At 34.6% G+C, this 20,449-nt stretch overlaps 2 protein-coding genes across 4 annotated transcripts in view; one reads left to right on the top strand and one right to left on the bottom strand.

The window, feature by feature from the left end:
- The window catches only part of LOC137407749 (exportin-4-like), a 56,298-nt gene extending 54,553 nt beyond the window's left edge, over positions 1-1,745 (top strand). Inside the window, exons 22-23 of the mRNA XM_068094131.1 lie at positions 622-714; positions 1,465-1,745. Coding sequence (XP_067950232.1) covers positions 622-714; positions 1,465-1,656 — 285 coding nt within the window. The 3' untranslated portion in view covers positions 1,657-1,745. The remainder of the gene's footprint in view (positions 1-621; positions 715-1,464) is intronic.
- Positions 1,746-4,534: 2,789 nt separating this feature from the next.
- On the bottom strand, positions 4,535-17,748 carry LOC137408237 (galactoside 2-alpha-L-fucosyltransferase Sec1-like). Of its 3 annotated transcripts, none has more exons than XM_068094661.1 (4): positions 17,544-17,748; positions 9,283-9,408; positions 6,499-6,727; positions 4,535-5,714 (listed from the first exon to the last, which is right to left on the bottom strand). In XM_068094661.1, the coding sequence occupies exons 2-4, from the start codon at positions 9,295-9,297 to the stop codon at positions 4,876-4,878; spliced, it is 1,083 nt and encodes a 360-aa protein (XP_067950762.1). In that variant the 5' UTR covers positions 9,298-9,408; positions 17,544-17,748; the 3' UTR covers positions 4,535-4,875. The 3 variants fall into 3 exon arrangements, with proteins under 3 accessions (XP_067950762.1, XP_067950765.1, XP_067950764.1); XM_068094664.1 differs by having other exon boundaries at positions 9,287-9,408; XM_068094663.1 differs by lacking the exon at positions 17,544-17,748 and adding an exon at positions 11,147-11,170.
- Positions 17,749-20,449: the final 2,701 nt, after the last annotated feature.

Here is a 20,449-nt window from a genome sequence, read left to right as displayed (position 1 = left end):
GCAAACGTTTTGATGCACAAGTTACCGCCGGAGTATCGCAATCGATATGGGAACCAGGCTTTAGGTAGATGACAGGTGAGGTGCTGTTACAGGTGTGCGTGCGTGTGGTGCCAGGTGGAGTGCGGTGAGGTCACAGCTACCGATCAGAACAGCAATTTACCAAATGGGAACCATAGTTTGTGAGACCCAATTTTATTTACTTGGATTCTTATATTCTAAGGGAAGAGTATATAGATGGTACTCATAATACTATATGATACTCCTGATACTACTAGATGAAGTCGATAGCCTTCAACTAGTCATCTAGTAGTATGAGGAGAAACAGCTTGCTGGAAATAAGTTTCTTGGGTTATTGAAATTCCAAAAACTTGACTGCTGGGTAAATGGTTGGTCTATTTTTAATTACAATGGAATAAAGAAATTATGTTTCAAGGTAGATCATCGGTAAGTAACCTGGGGTGGGATAGATAAAAGCTTAAATGGTATTACACATTTCCGACTGATCAAATTAACATGAGCAAAGAATATCAATCGTCCCAAAACTATGAGTCGTGAGAGGAGGTAGTTCCAAAGTATAATAAATGTTGCCAACTGGAAATACACTGTGGTATTCTATTGTAGCCAATTCTTAACCTGCTACTCTTTGAGGTATTTGATGTGGACCTCTGTGACATCATAACCGGCTGCCTTTATTATCTGATCGCCCTCTACCCTGTAAGTAACTTTTGTCTATGGAGTGGATTCATATCATCAGGTCAAATCTGAACCAGGGAGTCCTTGTGTTTGGCCTTGCAGGTTCTATTGAGGTTGTATAAAATATATTGTGCTAGCTAAAGGGAAGATGTACTCTTAGTTTTTGTTGTCATACAGTCGGTGAGACGGATCCTTTTTGGCATTTATAACATTCACTGCTGTCTATGCTGTAAAAGAAGTGAATCGGTTCCTTTACGGCGCCACACCAATCTCAGAATAACTCGCAATGGAAGTTACCTTACTTACTACAATACTTCTACACTACGATACCTGCAACTGTTTGTAAGCTGTTTTTGTTACCCATGCCAGGCTGTGAGGCTTTGAGCTGTGAGGCCAGCTGGCTGTAATGTAACGTCGTTATGCCGGTATGCTATTTTAACAGGTGTAATGAATGTCATTACAATCATTCATTGCTACGGTCAGTTGGGCATCGTAGTGTAGTGATTTAGATCTCCGGTTTCAAAACTGGGTGTTCCAAGATCAAATCCTCTCCAAAGTGGATTTTTCATTGTGAGATTTTAAATGCTACAACCGGACATAGTGCCATCGCCACAACTGGGCAGATGGGCGGATCAACAAAACACAAACATTGAGAGTTATATATATATAGGCTAGTCTTGTAGAAAATGAGAAGCATCTTTAGTGTGTTGAAGAGAAGATAACATAGCCTGTGCTCTGCTGGGTTAGTTTTAAGTCATTGCTATGTTGAAGGACCAATACAAGCGGTTGGAGGAGATGCTACTTGAACAGCAGAAAGGTAAACCTCATCACCAGCTTCTTGTCGACTCTTTCAAAAAGCTCGAACCTTCATTGACAGGATCCACTCGACAGGCAAAGCTGCAGTTTATTGACAGTATGAATGCATTGCTGTTAGATGTCAAAGGTTTTCTCTGTGTCCTATAAGTGATTTTTTGATGTCTTCTATTTCATTTTTATGTCATGTGTTGCATTGCAATACATGACATAAATATTTCATATGTATTTCAATGCAATACATTTGTATTTATGCAATACATTACATATGTGATTGTATTGCAATGTATTTATGCAATGCAATATGTATTTCCATACATATTGCAATGCATAAATATTATATTACATACATATTGCAATGCAATAAATTTTGCATTACAATACATATTCCACTTACAATACATATTGCAATGCAATATGCATTGCATTATGTATTGTAATGCAAAACATATTGCTTTGCAATATGTACATAATTGTATTGCAATGTATAAATGCAATGGAATTTGTATTGCAATGCAATACAATGTACAGCAATATTTGTCATTTGTATCATATGCTGTCTTTTACTTGTTATTTTATACGGTATCCTTTCAGAACTGTCATGTTTTATAGTACTTTGTACAGCAGCTTTGAGATGTCAAGACAACTACCGTATTGATAGCTTAGAGGGTACTTGAAAGCATTAGTTGATTTCAGAACATGAGATGCACACTGGCCCTTGGCTTATTGTAACCTTAGCATTTGTCTGAACTGAACTATCATTCTCGATGTTTCAGTATTTTGTTAGTTTTTCCTAGAAAGCATAAAGCACTTGTTTTACGCAGCGTAAGAATCAGGCAAGATAGGCAGATCCAGGAATATGTTAATTTTCCCATTGTCAGAATGGTGGCAGTGTTGAGTAGCTGTTGGGGAATTTAATGCAAACTATTTAATTTTATTTGAGTATGATAAATATATGGAATAGTATACACAAATATTGGAATATATTATAAATTTGGCACTTTATGTTTAATTGACCTGAAAAAAGGAAAGTGTTATTATTGTTTGGGTGATGAATTGGAACAGATTTTATTCACCTATGTTGAATATCATGTTTATTAAAATTTAAAAAATCAGAACCAAATTAAAAACCTAATATCCCATTGCAGTTTGGAGAGGGTGTCATGTACATTAGACTTTTAAGTTATGCACAAGAAATCGATCATAAATTTGCCTCTTCTACTAGCACAACAGTGTAACTACACTTGAGACTACATAATGCGCACTTCTAAGATAGCCTTGTTCCTGTAGTAGTTAGAATGGGATCTATAGGTTGCCCACAAAATATTGAAACTTATTTGAATATGATAAATATATGGAATAGTATACACAAATATTGGAATGTATTATAAATTTAGCACTATCATTATGTTTAATTGACCTGAAAGAAAGCAAAGTGTGTTATTGTTTGGGTAAGTATGTATGATGAATGTGAACAGATTTTATTTATGTTGAATATCATGCTTATTAAAATTGAAAAATCAAATTAAAAATCTAATATTTTATTTTAGTTTGGAAAGGATGTCATGTACATTATACTTTTGAGTTATGAACAAGAAATAAATCATAAATTTGCCTCTTATACTACCACCTCATCTTATGGCTGTCTTAAAGGGTGCCAGTATGGTGTCGATAGTGTAGCTACAATTGAGACCACACAATGCACGCTTCTAAGATAGCCTTGTTTCTGTAGTAGTTAGAATGGGATCTATAAGTTACTCGCAACCTTAATCAATTGTATTTTATTCGCAGATGACACCAATATATTTTCAACAGATAATTCTAAACTCCAAGAGGAATTAAATATTATTAATGAATGGTGCCTATCAAACAGACTCATTTTAAACAACAGTAAAACATTTCAAGTAGTTTTCAAAAATCCGTCTAAAAACACTCAAAATTATAATCTAAGCCTTTCTTTAAACAATTCTCAACTACAAATCAAAGATTCGACTCAATTTTTAGGTATCACGTTAGACAACAACTTGACTTTTAAAAAACACATCCAAAGTCTCATCAAAAAACTTAATTACATATTACTAATATTACGTTTCATTCGCCCCTACCTAGACAAATCAACCATGATCAATTTGTACTACAGTTTTTTCTATTCTCTTTTAATTTATGGAATCGAGTTTTGGGGCCACGGCAACAAAACTGATTTAAACAAACTTTTAATCATGCAAAAAAAGGCAATCAGAATAATACTCAATTTTAAACCAAATCAAACAGTTTCCAAAAATTTTAAAATTTTAAAAATAATGCCAATTGAAATTTTATTCCAGTATCGCCTGCTAATGTTTTTAACAAATTCTTTCCCCATGGAAGAGTTGCAAGATTTTATGATAGATCATTGTCAAGATACCCGTTTAAAAAGTAAAAATCAATTAAAGTTGAAAAAGTGTTTGTCTTCTAAGGGACAGAGATCGATATTTTTTAGTGCAATGAAATTATATAATAAATTTTTGAGTGATTGTGCGGGCTCTGCTCCGGGTCAGCTGAAGGCGAAGTTGGTAGAGCGCCTGTGGGCGTCCTGGGACTGTCCTTCCTGACTCTGGTGCTCCGGAGTGTGCGTTTATCGCTGATTCTGTTTCTTTTCCTACTGCTTGCTGGGGCTGCCTTGACTCTAGCCTCTGGCTATCTGGCATGTCCTATTGCTACTCTGTGTATTTTTTTACTCATACTGTCATGTTATTATTACGCAATAAAAATCAAATCAAATACTAATCACGCTGAAAAGTGTAAATTCATTGTCAAATTAATTGCTTTGTTAATTCTCCATCTAGCATTTCGAGAAAAGGACTCAAATGTGAAGAGATTTTAATGATATGGAAGGACTCTAAGTAAGGTAAAAATATACTATAACAAGAATTTTACAGTCTGACTTGATTAAACTCTAAAATATTTGGCTTAGAAAACATTCAAGCGACTCAGGTAACTTGCAACGAAATATTGCTGCGTGGTGGGAGTTGTTCTCTCTTCTTTATTTCACTAGATTGAAAGGGAAGACAATGCTTAATATTATGTTTTAGTATCCAGCGATGGACAAACATCCATGATATGTTCACCACTCACTAGAATACTACCTAACTTAGTAAAAAATAGGTGTCTGTTGAACAAGCTTCTGATTTTGCTGATATGTCTAGACTAGTGCTGTGGTGGCATGTTTAGATGATGCCTCATATTTGACTAGCAAGTAAGACATTTGAGCAGCTAGGTCAGCAAGTGTGGCAATTAGGTTAAATTACACCTACAAATGTCAAAACATAATTTGGAAACAAATAAACAGAAGACAACCTCGTTATCTTCGGATTTTTTGGAGAAGACAACTCAAACCCATGCTACAGAAATCCAGGATGGCAGAATAAAGTTGCTTTCTATATACCTTCTACTAAAAGGACTATCTGGCAATGATGCGTTAGCGTTGTAAAAGGTTACTCCTCCTGCAAGCCACGCTGTCCAGAAGCCGAATGTACCACCACTTATAATGCTGTTGTTACATTTGGAAAGAGTGGCCATATCTTCAAAGGCTGTGCCACTGGACCAGAAGATGTTATACTTTTCAGCGGCATCTGAGAGCATCTTTTTGGCTAGTTTTGGACTGTCCGAGGCTGCTACGAATATTATAGCAGGTGATTTATTGAAATGCAGAAATGCTTTGTAAAGAGCAGCATCGTAAAACGCTTTTGTCGCCAGTCTTTTTCCACTTTTAACCGTGACCAAATCACCTATTCTCATATGCAAGCCAATGAGTATGGGGTTCTCTATATGGATGTAACTTTGCCTAGCTTTAGCCAAGTTCTGATTGGCAAAGTTCTCATAGCGTGTTGTAAAGGTGAAGGCCTTTCTTATAGCTGCCTGTTGCTCTTTACTCCTAAAATATTTCCAAGATTGTCGATATCCAGTTATGGAGACATTTCTACCATCAGGTATTTTAGAGTATAGATATGGTCCATTTTCTTTTGCTGTGTGCCACTTTTTCACCACCGTTGATGGAATTTGCTTGACAAACTTTAAATTGGCAAAGAGTTGTCGTAGCTGAATTATCCAATTACACGGCCTGTGTGACTGCGACATAACAAATGTTATGTTCCTGGAGGCAGCGGTAGCAATCGCACTTGACAGCATGCACATTTTATTGCCCAATCTCACTGATTTACAAAGCCATTCTAAAATCAACAATACTTGAATTCAATTCTTTTGACAACTGTAGCAGGTGGCCTAATAAATTGTACTTGAGCATACAGTAAATATAAGAGAGAAAGTTTTTCATAAATATGTTCTTAATTTAACTTAAATTTGACCCCGACTTCATTCGTATTAATAAATAAGTGCTAGAAAAGATAGTGAGTAAAAGCCTTGTTTTAATAAACTATGTACAGATGCTCATTAAACTGAGTTTATTATTATACTAGGCATGCATCTATTGATACATCTATCTTGTTTCACTCTACAGTAAGCACTAAGCTATATTTACATTCACAAATTCAATTTTCACTTTCAACTCTCATATGAAAGTCACAATGAAATTTACCTTTGGCAATGTGCTATTTGTTTACTTTTGGTATTGACCAATGAAATGTATAATAACTCAGCCAATGGCAACAAGGAATTAATGCACAGCCTAAATGATGGATTGAGATAATACTAATTAATAAGAATTAGTTAATCCTTGTAAACAACTGCAGGAGTTAGGAGCAAATGGTACATATTATATGTTTGACCTTTGTGACGAGTTGAAACTGAAATTTAAAAATGAAATTCACCAATTTTGAAACTAAAACTCACAATTCACTGCTGCGCCATGTTAAAGCAATTGGGTTTTTTAGGCCTCACCAATCGACCAACTTTTATTCCTACAAGTTCATATATCATTGCTACATATTGGCCTTTGATCTAAGGGGAGACTACTCCAATACAAGTTGAATTATTGTAATAAAAATAGCTGCCCACTTTCAGAGACGGTGATGAAAAGTTCTTTTTCTTTTGGTCGGTCAGTCTTCAAGCTTTCTCTGGAGAGTTTGATGATGAGCTCAGGATTAGCCCGTGTTGCATCTATCGGTACAAGTCTTGTGGGAGAGGTTGGGTGCCAAGCCAACTCGTTAATATGTATGTAGAGAAACAGGCTAAGGCAGCTTAAGAAATTTCCAGCTGCAAAAGCTGCAGTCCTTGTCATCATTTTCTACAAACAGCATTTGTATTGGAGAAACTGATAGGAGCAACATATGGTAAAGTAAGCGTAAGCTTGATGCCATTGAGTGGACAACTCTGTATTTACAATTGTGATGGGAGAATTTTACATACTTCACACAGTAGGCTATTAACTTTTTCATATTTAATTTTTGATAAAGTAAATTTCATGTTTGTCATTCTTCAATGTGATCTGTATATGATTGTGTTTTCCAATGCTGTCAGCTATGCATTTTCATTTTTAGTTTATGTAAAAATTATTTTATGTAAAATTTACTTTATGTAAAAACTAGGTGAATGCCTGGGTAATGAAAAAGTCGGCTACAGAAAATTTTTAATTTTATTTGACATATAACAACAGTTATCATTCTAACTTTCAAACGCCATATCATGAAAAAAGTGTTTTGTGCACTTCAAACAAATTAAGAAATAACATAAAACAACTAAAGGTTTTCAAACAACTGTAACTTTTCAATTTCATTTCATGAAAAAAGTGTTTTGAGCGGTTAAAATAAATTGAGAGAAAAAATTAAGCAACTGTAAAGGTATTTAAATGTGAAGGTGAAATAATAAGCAAGTAACGGCTAAATAAGGGCGGTTTTGCTACGATTACAAGGAAAAATGATTTGGTATACAATCATATAATTTTAATTCATTCCAGTGTTGGCATCATAGTTGAAAATGCAGTATAGAGTAATATAAAAACCCATAGTAATTATCTAGTCAAAAACCTCCTGGTAAAATCAAACATTTATTCTATGTGCTGTACATGTTGAAAATTAGTAACAAAATAATATGTCAGCCTTAATACACTGTTACTATGGTACTAACTATAAAGTAACTATAGTTGCTGTAGGTAACTATAGTTACTAAGTTTTTATGATGTGCAATAAAATGTAACATTGCAATGTACTATTTGCAGTACTTACTATAGGGAGTTCTTATCTTTGAGACAATGTATAACATAAACGTTGAATTTAACTTAAATGAATTTAGCTTATTAAACACATACTTAAAGCTAAGTTCTAGTATGTATTTTACTAAACTTCAACTTTGTCATGGGCTAAAATTTTATTACATCCGTTTTTGAATTTGCTTCCACTATACATGTAACTAATAATGAACAATGCTGAAATGAGACAGAGAGCGAGTGAGCATCATACTTCTTTCAGGCGTTGTGAGAAGGATTTCAGCAAATGTCATATCGGCATCTTCATTATTTCAACGTAATCAGCACACCGATTGCCAAATTTCAATTTCAATAAAATGATTTGTTGTTGTCAAATAGCAAAAAAAGTTGACGAAATCTCTTCCTATTATGGCAAGGATGAAAACACATCGTGTTCCGCTTCGTAAGGCAAAAAATTCGTATAACAGAGAGATCGTAACCCGAGGGTGCTCTGTATTAATTAATAATAGAAAGTGCACATTTAGCGTGTGCAATCGCAAAAGGGATATATAGTATATGGTAAGAGCGATGAAATAATAAGCGATGACCTGAGCGATATCTAATAAGAGCACTTGTTAGAACCTGTTAGCACCTGTTAGCACCTGTTGTTAGTAGACCTGCGATTTGACTGTCGTGAGTTCAAGTACAGTATGAAGGTGATTTTTTAATGCTAAAACTTTATCGCTATAACTGGACAAACAAACGACGGACAGATTACAGACAGAAAAACACTGAGATTTATATATATAGGCTAATAGTAAAACACTAAAAGTTTAAGATGTTTTCATAGTGTTACAGCGCCTAAAATTGAGAGAGTTTGCAAGTTTTGCTTTTAAATCTTTCAAAAAAGTTGAATAAAAACTAAACCAAGTATAAGTAACTTGCGGTGTGACTGGTGAATCAGCATGGTAAACAATTATATCTGTTTCATGAGAACTTAACTCCTGATCATTGAGTTAACAAGTATCACAAAATACTATTAAGTCTGGATTGACATACATGTAGCTGTTCATATTACTACCGATGGTTTCTAGGATGTAGGTAATTTTATAATTGATTTGAACGCGGCGGAAAGAGAAATTTCTAATATAGTCACCAGACATCACTTAAAAATTAAGGATATTTAAAACTACTGGTTTCTTTCACCACTTTTCCATTTTGAAGAGGGCTTGAGCATCAACCAATGCAATGAATTTTTCCACAAAAATTTTTGTCAGCATACATTAAAAGTGTAATGAACAGTTGATGGCAGAATGGTTTTGGTGACAAGAATGTTTAGCAGAATTGCGTGTATTCCAAAAAGAAAACTAGTATTAAAAGTATTAATTGTTTTAGTTTATCTAATTTAGTGATTCACATCAATGAGTTTGTCAAAAACTAAAAGCTACATGATTTTGTACATGAGTTTCAGTGATGGTCTATCGATCAACTTCATTCTTTGATTGTATCATAGAACTATAGTAAAGTATATTGATTCAATGACTCATCTCTATGTCGATGAAGTGAATATTCCACCCTCAAGGAAATCGGTATTTCAGACTTTCTGAGTATATAACTTATATAAGTAAGTTACAAAATAGGTACATGTATCTCCTTACCCACTCATCGAGCATCAATTGTTGTTACTTCTTGTCTCAGTGTATTGTACGCAAATATCATCTGTTGCCATGCACATTATACATAGCTGGACATTCCTGATTCTGAGATGTGGTGCTCATAAAGTGCTACAAAGAATTAAGTACCATTATTTATGCCTGGCATCATCTTAAACTGACCCAGACTGTACTCAATGCTTATCTTACAGAGAATCTAAGCAGTAACACACTCAATGACTATTTAAGACATCTGTATATTGAATCCAAACATTTGGCAATGCGACGCTGGAACAGTCAGTCTTCGCTATTCAATTTCAGAGTGAAGTCTTTGTAAGCTTGTTAATTTTCTCTGCATAGAAACTGCATGCTTAGAAAATATTCAAGCACCTCATAAATGAGCTCTCTCCGCACTGGCTAATAAGTATGCTAATAGGGTGTCAGAAATCAGTGTTATAAAACATGTCTTAACTAAACGCCTTCACTCCTAGAGATCTTAATCTTTCTCTGTCATCGACTGACAAACTTTCAAGCAGCCCTTCCTAAGTTAAGTTCTGTCACAGTTTCGAGTCTCATTGGTACCTCCACTTTCTTGTTTCAAGTTGTTTCCACTATCAGTTGTACATACATGTACGTATAACTTTATATAGTAATCAACAAAATGATGTTTTTGTTACATGCAAAAACAATGAGAAGACAGAAATCAGGAATGATTGAGTGAGTTGAACAAGTGTTTTTAAAATTGGTAATCTAATAGTATTTCAGCGAGTTGGAATAGTGAATTGAAGGTCACAGAAAGAATTGAAGGAAAATGGAGCAGGAGCAGACAGCGGCTGATCTACTTGGAAAGCCTAAGCAAATGGATGGCGGCTCAACTACCTGAAAAGGGGTATGTATATATATAGATATATACACACACATATATATATATATATATATATATATATATATATATATATATGTACGCATGTGTATATCGTATATATGTACACATATATATACGTATATATACGTATATATACCGTATATATACACGTATATACACATGTATATATACCCTATTTATACACATATATACGTATATATATGTATATATACGTTATAAATACACACGTATATATACATGTATATATATACGTTATATATACACGCTATATATGTTGACTATTACAATTTACACATCGAGGAACATGGTATTTATAGATATATATATGTATATATATATATGTTGCATAAATATATATGACCTTCTCGGTACATGTTGGCAGTAAATATTAACCGCGTGTAAATTACTACGCGCTAACCGGAGATGACGTGTTGTGTAGAAACGATGATTAGGTTATGTATAATAGAGGCGTGTACTAACCGGAGATTCCCGTTAATGCGCCCTAGATACCTAGTAGCGGGTAATAGTCCGAAAAGTACGGTACTCTATAATGCGGACACATACACACATACACGCACACGCACACGCACACGCACACGCAGACAGAACGATTGCCGTTTATATAGTAGATATATATGTTCCATAAATATATGTGTACATGTATATACGGGTATATATACGTATTATGTATAATATATATATATATCTTTGCTGTATAGCCCATAATCATTTTTATAGAAAAAATGTTTTACTTATGGTGCTGGAAATCTAAATAGAAAAATAGGTATTACCATGTGGTATCATAAAAGCAAAAAATTCATTCCTGATGAAGGTACATGTACATGTAGAACTGTTTTATTTATAGCAATCAACATACAGTGATTGTAACACACTTAAGGTCTGGTAGTTAGATTAGATGCATTACCTGTACTCACTTATAACTAGTCTACCGCCGCTGTACAAAACAGTGGTTAAAATACTTACTAGGGATAAAGCGTTCACTTGCTATCTAGTAATACTAGATAGTAGGGCAGTCACACCATCTAATTATACACAAAGCGCACTAAAATTTCAATAGAACCTCCTAGCCATTCAGCATCATCTATTATCATGATCATATAGTTCATTGTCACGCTCCACATCCCTTTTATTGACTGTAAACCTTCAATAGTTTCACTTATTATAAAGCTTAATGCTCCCCCAGCAGTTTGTACAACATGTAATTGAAATTAAATTATAATTAATTTTAAGGCATTGTGAACCCTTATTCCGTTTTATTCATGTTTGATGTCTTTGATATATTCAAATGCCACTCTGAATGTTTGAGCGCAGTACATATTATAAAGCATTCGCATTGAGTCTTCACTTCTTCACCCTAGTAACAACCAGCTACTTTGAGCTCATTAATAATAAGTATATTTTAATAATAGTAGTAATAACAATAACGGTATAGCAAAGTGACTGCAATGTAAGCAACGGTCACATCAAAGCTCCATTGATGAGTGAGTTGACTTTAGGTAGATATAAACTTTATATACACAGGTCAAGGTCAAGACCATTTAAAGCAATTAGACCATGAGACAAAAAAAAATATAGTAAAGTAAATTATGTGTATTGAAATAAGAATCTCTTTTCGCACAATACATATTAAGATGGCCTGCCGAGTTGGTCAATGCAGGCATTGAGCTCTCCCTTTTTACCTCCAGAGACGGGAGAGGAGGTGTCAGTCACGGCTACAGAGGTTGTCTTTCTCGGGCTGACAGTTATGTGCCTATAATGGATGCCTCTCTCATTCAGTTCCCTAGCTTACGTTCCTTGTATTATAAACTACTAGCTTTTGTATTTGAAATACGCCCCGATAAGGTACTCGAACTACCTCCCAGTCTCTTGGAACCAATCTTATCCTCCATTCATTTAAGTTTCACAAGGTAAGTTATGGTTGCTTCTTTAACACTGGGTAGCGTGGGCTCATGATAATTCAGGGTGCTGTTGTCTCATCAGATCCTGTGTATGACAAAACTTAGCTGCTGTTTTGTGCCAATTTTGGTTCAGCTAGAACTATGAAAAATCTGGCCGCTTCATGAGTCATATGTTTTCTGTATAATTGAGAAGTTTTAAGTCGATTGGACAACTAATTCTTAAGATATCACAGAAATACTGACAGAATTTTTCACTAGCTGAGAAATAAATAATGGCTGCTGACAGCATTAGTTTCTAACGAGAGGCTGGTTGAGGTTTTTGGTAATGAAGGATCAAAAGTAGACAAAACCAGATGGCTTCTTCTCATTAGCATCAAGAGATTTACACTAAAACTATTTGTTTTTTTATTCCTAAAAGACACCACTTATCAGACTCAGTGTAATGCAATCATTATGTTTCTTCAGTTACTTGACTTCTGATAATTTGATTTCTGTTTTTTTTATTGAGTTCTACAAACTTGGTGCATACAAATGATATTCAGTTAAACAGGAATTGTGCTAGTCTAAGTACTTTCACAGTCAATGGAAAGTTATTAATACAGTTTAGGATGAGGGAACCTGCTTGTTTATACAAGAGTAGGCACCAAAGTGTTGAGGAATGTTTGTCGGCATCAGACTAAAATAGCAGTGGTTTGGTGTTTTAAAAATTTGTCCAATCCTGTATTGAAAAATGTCTAGAAAATTCAAACTACAACCTTTACGGTGTCGACCTGTACCATAAATGAAATCAACTTAACCCTTTCTGTTCAGTCAAGTACTAGTGTGTTTACTATATATAGTGCTTCATTGATTGTAAAACTTCCTTTAGACATGTCGTGTCACAAGGCCATTTTGCCCATATTCATACAAGCCTTATTTCTCTTGCACTTGGCTCGGTAAACTTCTGCTGCTCTCTTGGCCTGATGCAGAACTGTTATAGTAGAGTTACATGACTATACAATTATTTATCATGAGACATTTTGGATATGTCATGTAGTTGTGTTGTAGATTTGGCAGTGATGTAGCCAAGTCTGGATTTGAGTTTCTATCTGAGATGGCCATGCATGTAGCAAACAAGAAAGATGCACATTTAGCTATGAGAGCTAGGTTAAATAGGTTTTTGCAGGTGAGGGGTGCAGTGACATGTGCTTGTTTAGGATTAGTCATACTAATTAGTGACTGGTAAGGTAGATGACAGGTGAGGTGCTGTGACAAGTGAGGTGCTGTGACAGGTGAGGTGCTGTGGTAGGAGTGTGTGTGTGCGCGTGTGTGTGCGTGCGTGCGTGCGTGTGTAGTGTGACTAGCCAGTGACAGGTGCCAGGTGGGGTGCGGTGAGAGGTGAAAGCTACCGATCAGAACAGCAATTTACCACATTGACCACATAGTTGTATGAGTAGTAGAGGAGTAACAGTAGTAACTAGTAGTATGAGGAGTAACAAATAAACATAAAGAATAACAAAGTGGATTTTTACTGTTAGTTTATAATCGCTACAACTGGACATAGGAGCATCACTACAACTGGACATCGCTATAACTAGACATAGGGGCATCACTACAACTGGACATCGCTATAACTAGACATAGGGGCATCACTACAACTGAACATCGCTACAACTGTACATAGGGGCATCACTACAACTGGACATCGCTATAACTGTGCAGATGAACAAAACACAAAAATTGAGAGTTATACGAGGCTATATAGGCTCATATATAAGCTAGTCTTGTAGAAAATGAGAAACATCTTTAGTGTGTTGAAGCGAAGATAACATAGCCTGTGCTCTGCTGGGTTAGCTTTAAGTCATTGCTATGTTTAAGGAACAATACAAGCGGTTGGAGGAGATGCTACTTGAACAGCAGAAAGGTAAAGCTCATCACCAGCTTCTTGTTGACTCTTTCAAAAAGCTCGAACCTTCATTGACAGGATCCACTCGACAGGCAAAGCTGCAGTTTATTGACAGTATGAATGCATTGCTGTTAGATGTCAAAGGTTTTCTTTGTGTCCTATAAGTGATTTTTTTATGTCTTCTACATGTACGTTAAGGTAATTGAGTTTTTAAACATGCATTACAAAGCATTGTACATGTACATGCTATAGCATTGTAAGAGCATACACTACATTGCAATACAATATGGATTGCAATTCAATGCATATTGCATTAAAATACATATTGCAATGCAAATTGCATTATAATACAATTACATATGTATTGCAATACAATGCATATGTATATGTATTGCAATGCAATATAGTGCACTGCAATATGTATGTAATTGTATTGCAATGTATAAATGCAATGGAATTTGTATTGCAATGCAATACAATGTATAGCAATATTTGTTATTTGTATTATATGCTGTCTTTTACTAGTTATTTTATACGGTATCCTTTCAGAACTGTCATGTTTTATAGTACATTGTACAACAGCTATCAGATGTTAAGACAACTACCGCATTGATAGGCGACATTGAGGGTCCTTGAAAGCACTAGTTGATTTCAAAACATGAGATACGCACTGGCCCTTCACTTATTGTAACCTTAGCATTTGTCTGAACTGAACTATCATTCTCGATGTTTCAGTATTTTGTTAGTTTTTCCTAGAAAGCATAAAGCACTTGTTTTACGCAGCGTAAGAATCAGGCAAGATAGGCTGATTCAGGAGTATGTGAATCTTTCCATTGTCAGAATGATGACAGTGTTGAGTAGTTGTTAGGGAGTTTGATGTAAAATATTTAAATTTATTTGAATATGATAAATATATGGAATAGTATACACAAATATTGGAATATGTTATAAATTTAGCACTACAATTATGTTTAATTGACCTGAAATAGGTAAAGCAAAGTGTGTTATTGTTTGGGTAAGTATGTATGATGAATGTGAACAGATTTTATTTATGTTGAATATCATGCTTATTAAAATTAAAAAATCAAAACCAAATTAAAAATCTAATATTTTATTTTAGTTTGGAGAGGGTGTCATGTACGTTAGACTTTTGAGTTATGAACAAGCAATAAATCATAAATTTGCCTCTTCTAGTACCACCTCATCTTATGGCTGTATTAAAGGGTGCCAGTATGGTGTCGATAGTGTAGCTACAATTGAGACCACACAATGCATGCTTCTAAGATAGCCTTGTTTCTGTAGTAGTTAGAATGGGATCTATAAGTTGCTCACAACCTTACTAATCACGCTGAAAAGTGTAAATTTATGGTCAAATTAATTGCTTTGTTATTTCCCTATCTAGCATTTCGAGAAAAGGACTCAAATGTGAAGAGATTTTAATTATATTGAATAAATCTAAGTAAGGTAAAAATATATAATAACAAGAATTTTACAGCCTGACTTGATAAAACTCTAAAATAATGGACTTGGAAAACATTCAAGCGACTCAAGTAACTTGCAACGAAATACTGCTGCGTGATAGGAGTTGTTCTCTCTTTTTTATTAACTTTAGAATAAAAGAGAAGACAATCCTTAATAGTATTTTTTTGTAGATAGCGATGGACAAATATCCATGATATGTTCACCATCCACTCACTAAAATACTACCTAACTTAGTAAAAAAAAGTGTCTGTTGAACAAGCTTCTGCTTTTGCTGATATGTCTAGACTAGTGCTGTGGTGGCATGTTTAGATGATACCCCATATTTGACTAGCAAGTAAGACATTTTGAGCTGCTAGGTCAGCAAGTGTGGCAACTAGGTTGAATTACAGCTACAAAATTCAAAACATAATTTGGAAACAAATAAACAGAATACAACTTCTCTAGCTTCGGATTTTTCGGAAAGGACAACTCCTCAAACCCATGCTACTGAAATCCAAGATGGCAGAATAAAGTTGCTTTCTATATACCTTTTACTAAAAGGACTATCTGGCAATGATGCATTAGCGTTGTAAAAGGTTACTCCTCCTGCAAGCCACGCTGTCCAGAAGCTGAATGTACCACCACTTATAATGCTGTTATTACATTTGGAAAGGGTGGCCATATCTTCAAAGGCTGTGCCACTGGACCAGAAGATGTTATACTTTTCAGCGGCATCTGAGAGCATCTTTTTGGCTAGTTTTGGACTGTCCGAGGCTGCTACGAATATTATAGCAGGTGATTTATCGAAATACAGAAATGCTTTGTAAAGAGCAGCATCGTAAAACGCTTTTGTCGCTAGTCTTTTTCCATTTTTAATCGTGACCAAATCACCTATTCTCATATGCACGCCAATAAGTATGGGGTTCTCTATATAGATGTAACTTTGCCTAGCTTTAGCCAAGTTCTGATTGGCAAAGCTTTCATAGCGCGTCGTAAAGGTGAAGGCCTTTCTTATAGCTGCCTGCTGCTCTTTACTCCTAAAATATTTCCAAGTTTGTCGATATCCAGTTATGGAGACATTTCGACCATCAGGTATTTTAGAGTATAGAAATGGTCCATTTTCTTTTGCTGTGTGCCACTTTTTTTATCTCTTCTGATGGAATGTGCTTGACAAACTTTAAATTGGCAAAGAGCTGTTGTAGCTGAATTATCCAATTACACAGCTTGTGCGACTGCGGCATCGCGAATGTCATGTTGCTGGAGGCAGCGGTAGCAATCGCGGTTGACAGCATACACATTTTATTGCCCAATCTCACTGAGTTACAAAGCCAATCTAGAATCAACAATACTTGAATTCAGTTCTTTTGACAACTGTAGCAGGTGGCCTAATAAATTGTACTTGGGCATACCGTAAATATAATAAAGAAAGTTTTCATAAATATGTTCTTAATTTAACTGAAATTTGACCCTGACTTCATTAGTATTAATAAAAAAGGGCTAGCAAATATAGCGAGTCAGAGTCTTGTTTTAATAAAATATGTACAAATGCTTATTAAACTGAGTTTAATATTATACTAGGCATGCATCTATTGATACATCTATCTTGTTTCACTCTACAGTAAGCACTAAGCTATATTTACATTCACAAATTCAATTTTCGCTTTCAACTCTCATATGAAAGTCACAATGAAATTTACCTTTGGCAATGTGCTATTTGTTTACTTTTGGTATTGACCAATGAAATGTATAATAACTCAGCCAATGGCAACAAGGAATTAATGCACAGCCTAAATGATGGATTGAGATAATACTAATTAATAAGAATTAGTTAATCCTTGTAAACAACTGCAGGAGTTAGGAGCAAATGGCACATATTATATGTTTGACCTTTGTGACGAGTTGAAACTGAAATTTAAAAATGAAATTCACCAATTTTGAAACTAAAACTCACAATTCACTGCTGCGCCATGTTAAAGCAATTGGGTTTTTTAGGCCTCACCAATCGACCAACTTTTATTCCTACAAGTTCATATATCATTGCTACATATTGGCCTTTGATCTAAGGGGAGACTACTCCAATACAAGTTGAATTATTGTAATAAAAATAGCTGCCCACTTTCAGAGACGGTGATGAAAAGTTCTTTTTCTTTTGGTCGGTCAGTCTTCAAGCTTTCTCTGGAGAGTTTGATGATGAGCTCAGGATTAGCCCGTGTTGCATCTATCGGTACAAGTCTTGTGGGAGAGGTTGGGTACCAAGCCAACTCATTAATATGTATGTAGAGAAACAGGCTGAAGCAGCTTAAAAAAATTCCAGCTGCAAAAGCTGCAGTCCTTGTCATCATTTTCTACAAACAGCATTTGTATTGGGGAGAACTGATAGGAGCAACATATTGTAAAGACTTTACCATACTTTACCGTAAAGTAAGCATAAGCTTGATGCCATTGAGTGGACAACTCCATATTTACAATTGTGATGTGGGAATTTTACATGCTTCACACAGTATTTACTCTTTCATATTTGATTTTTGTTAGAGTAAATTTCATGTTTGTCATTTTTCAGTGTGATATTTATATGATTGTGTTTTCCAATGCTGTCAGCTATGCATTTTCATTTTTACTTTATCTAAAAATTATTTTATGTAAAATTTACTTTATGTAAAAATTAGCTGAATGCTCAGGTAATGAAAAGTCGGCAACAAAAATCTTTTAATTCTATTTAACATATAACAACAGTTGCTATTTTAACTTTCAAACTTTATATCATGAAAGATTTTTTTGTGTAGTTCAAATAAATTGAGAAAAAAAATAATACAACTATAAAGGTTTTCAAACTTTTTCAAACAATTGTAACTTTTAAACTTCAAATCATGAAAAGTGTTTTGTGCTGTTGAAACAAATTAAGAGAAAAAATAAAACTGTAAAGGTGTTTAAATGTGAAGGTGAAATAATAAGCAAGTAATGGCTAAATAAGGGCGGTTTTGCTACGATTACAAGGAAAAATGATTTGGTATTCAATCATATAGTTTCAATTAATTTCAGTGTTGGCATCATAAGGCGAAAATGCCGTATAAAGTGATATAGAAACTCATGGTAATTATTTAATCAAACACCCCCTGGTAAAATTCATCAAACTTTTATACGCGTTCGGTAAATGTTGAAAATTAGTAACAAAATAATATGTTAACCCTAGTAACTATAGTTACCTACAGTAACTTTAGTGTATTTAGCGACTATGATCAGCTATAAAATGTAACGTTCCAATGTTTATGTGCAGTACGTACCGTAGGGAGTTCTTACCTTCGAGACACATATAACATGAGCATTGAATTTAACTTAAATAAATTTAGCTTAGTAAACACGTACTTAAAGATAAGTTTTCGTATGTTTTTTTCTAAACTAAACTTCCACTTTGTGATTGGCTAAGATTTTATCACATCTATTTTCGATTTTGTTTTCCCTATAACTAATAACGAATAATGCTAAAATGAGACAGAGGGCGAGTGAGCATCATACCTCTTTCAGGCGTTGTGAAAAAGATTTCAGCGAATATCATATTGGCATTTTCATTATTTCAACATAATCAGCACACCGACAGCCAAAATTTAATTTCGATAATATTTTTAGTTGAAATCATATGGCAGAAAAAAGTTGAAGAAATTTTCATCTTTGTATGGCAAAGATATAAAAATGAACATCTATAAAGGTTTGTTCCTTTTTTGCCTTTTGAATTTTTCGCTTTACGAAGTGCTTCACTTTGTAAGGCACGAAGTGTTCCACTTTGTAAGGAAAAAAATTCGCATATCAGGGGCATCGTAACCCAATGGCGCTCTGTATTAATTAATAATAAAAAGTACACATTTAGCATGTGCAATCATGAAAAGAATATACAGTATTACAGTAAAATACTATTAAGTCTGGATTGACATAAATGTAGCTGTTTATATTACTACAGCTGGTTCCTAGGATGTAGGTAATTTTATCAACTTTGACTCGGCAGAAAGAGAAAATATCTACCATAGTCGCCAGACTATGTCACCGGATATTTAAAATTGCTAGTCTCTTTCACCACTTTTCCATTTTGAAGAAGGCTTGCGCTTAAACAGACGCAATGAATTTTTCTGCATAAATGTTTGTCAGTATACAATTAAAGTGTAATGAACAGTTGATGGTAGAGAATAGTTTTGGTGAAAAGAATGTTCAGCAGAGTTACGCCTATTCTAAAAAGAAAACTAGTATTAAAAATATTCATTGTTTCAGTTTATTTAATTTAGTGATTCACATCGATGAATTTGTCAAAAACTAAAGATTACATAATTTTTGTACACGAGTTCCAGAGATGGTCTATTGATCAACTTTGTTCTTTAATCGTATCATAGAACTATAGTAAAGTATATTGATTCAATGACTCATTTTCATGTCAGTGCAGTGAATATTCCACCCTCATGGAAATCGGTACTTCATACTTTCTGAGTATATAACTTTTAACTTATATAGGTAAGCTACAAAATAAGTACATGTATCTCGTTACCCCACTCATTGAGCACCAATTGTTGTTACTTCCTGTCCCCGTGTATTGTACACAAATATCATCTGTTGCCATGCACATTATACATAGCTGGACATTCCTGATTCTGAGATGTGGTCCTCATAAAGTGCTACAAAGAATTAAGTACCATTATTTACGCCTGGCATCATCTTAAACTGACCTAGATTGTACTCAATGCTTATCTTACAGAGAATCTAAGCAGTAACACACTCAATGACTATTTAAGACATCTGTATATTGAATCCAAACATTTGGCAATACGACGCTGGAACAGTCAGTCTTCGCTATTAAATTTCAGAGTGAAGTCTTTGTAAGCTTGTTAATTTTCTCTGCATAGAAACTGCATGCTTAGAAAATATTCAAGCACCTCATAAATGAGCTCTCTCTGCACTGGCTAATAAGAATGCTAATAGGGTGTCAGAAATCAGTGTTATAAAACATGTCTTAACTAAACGCCTTCACTCCTAGAGATCTTA

The sequence above is a fragment of the Watersipora subatra genome, chromosome 11, assembly GCF_963576615.1.
Source record: "Watersipora subatra chromosome 11, tzWatSuba1.1, whole genome shotgun sequence".
In the NCBI taxonomy this organism is placed as follows: domain Eukaryota; kingdom Metazoa; phylum Bryozoa; class Gymnolaemata; order Cheilostomatida; family Watersiporidae; genus Watersipora; species Watersipora subatra.
This window is presented reverse-complemented; position numbering and strand designations above follow the sequence as displayed.

Coding starts and splice junctions, on each gene's coding strand:
- LOC137408237 (XM_068094661.1), bottom strand. Junction 5,715..6,498: donor TTTCATCACCGTCTCTGAAA/GTGGGCAGCTAT, acceptor TGTTGATTTTAG/AATGGCTTTGTAAATCAGTG.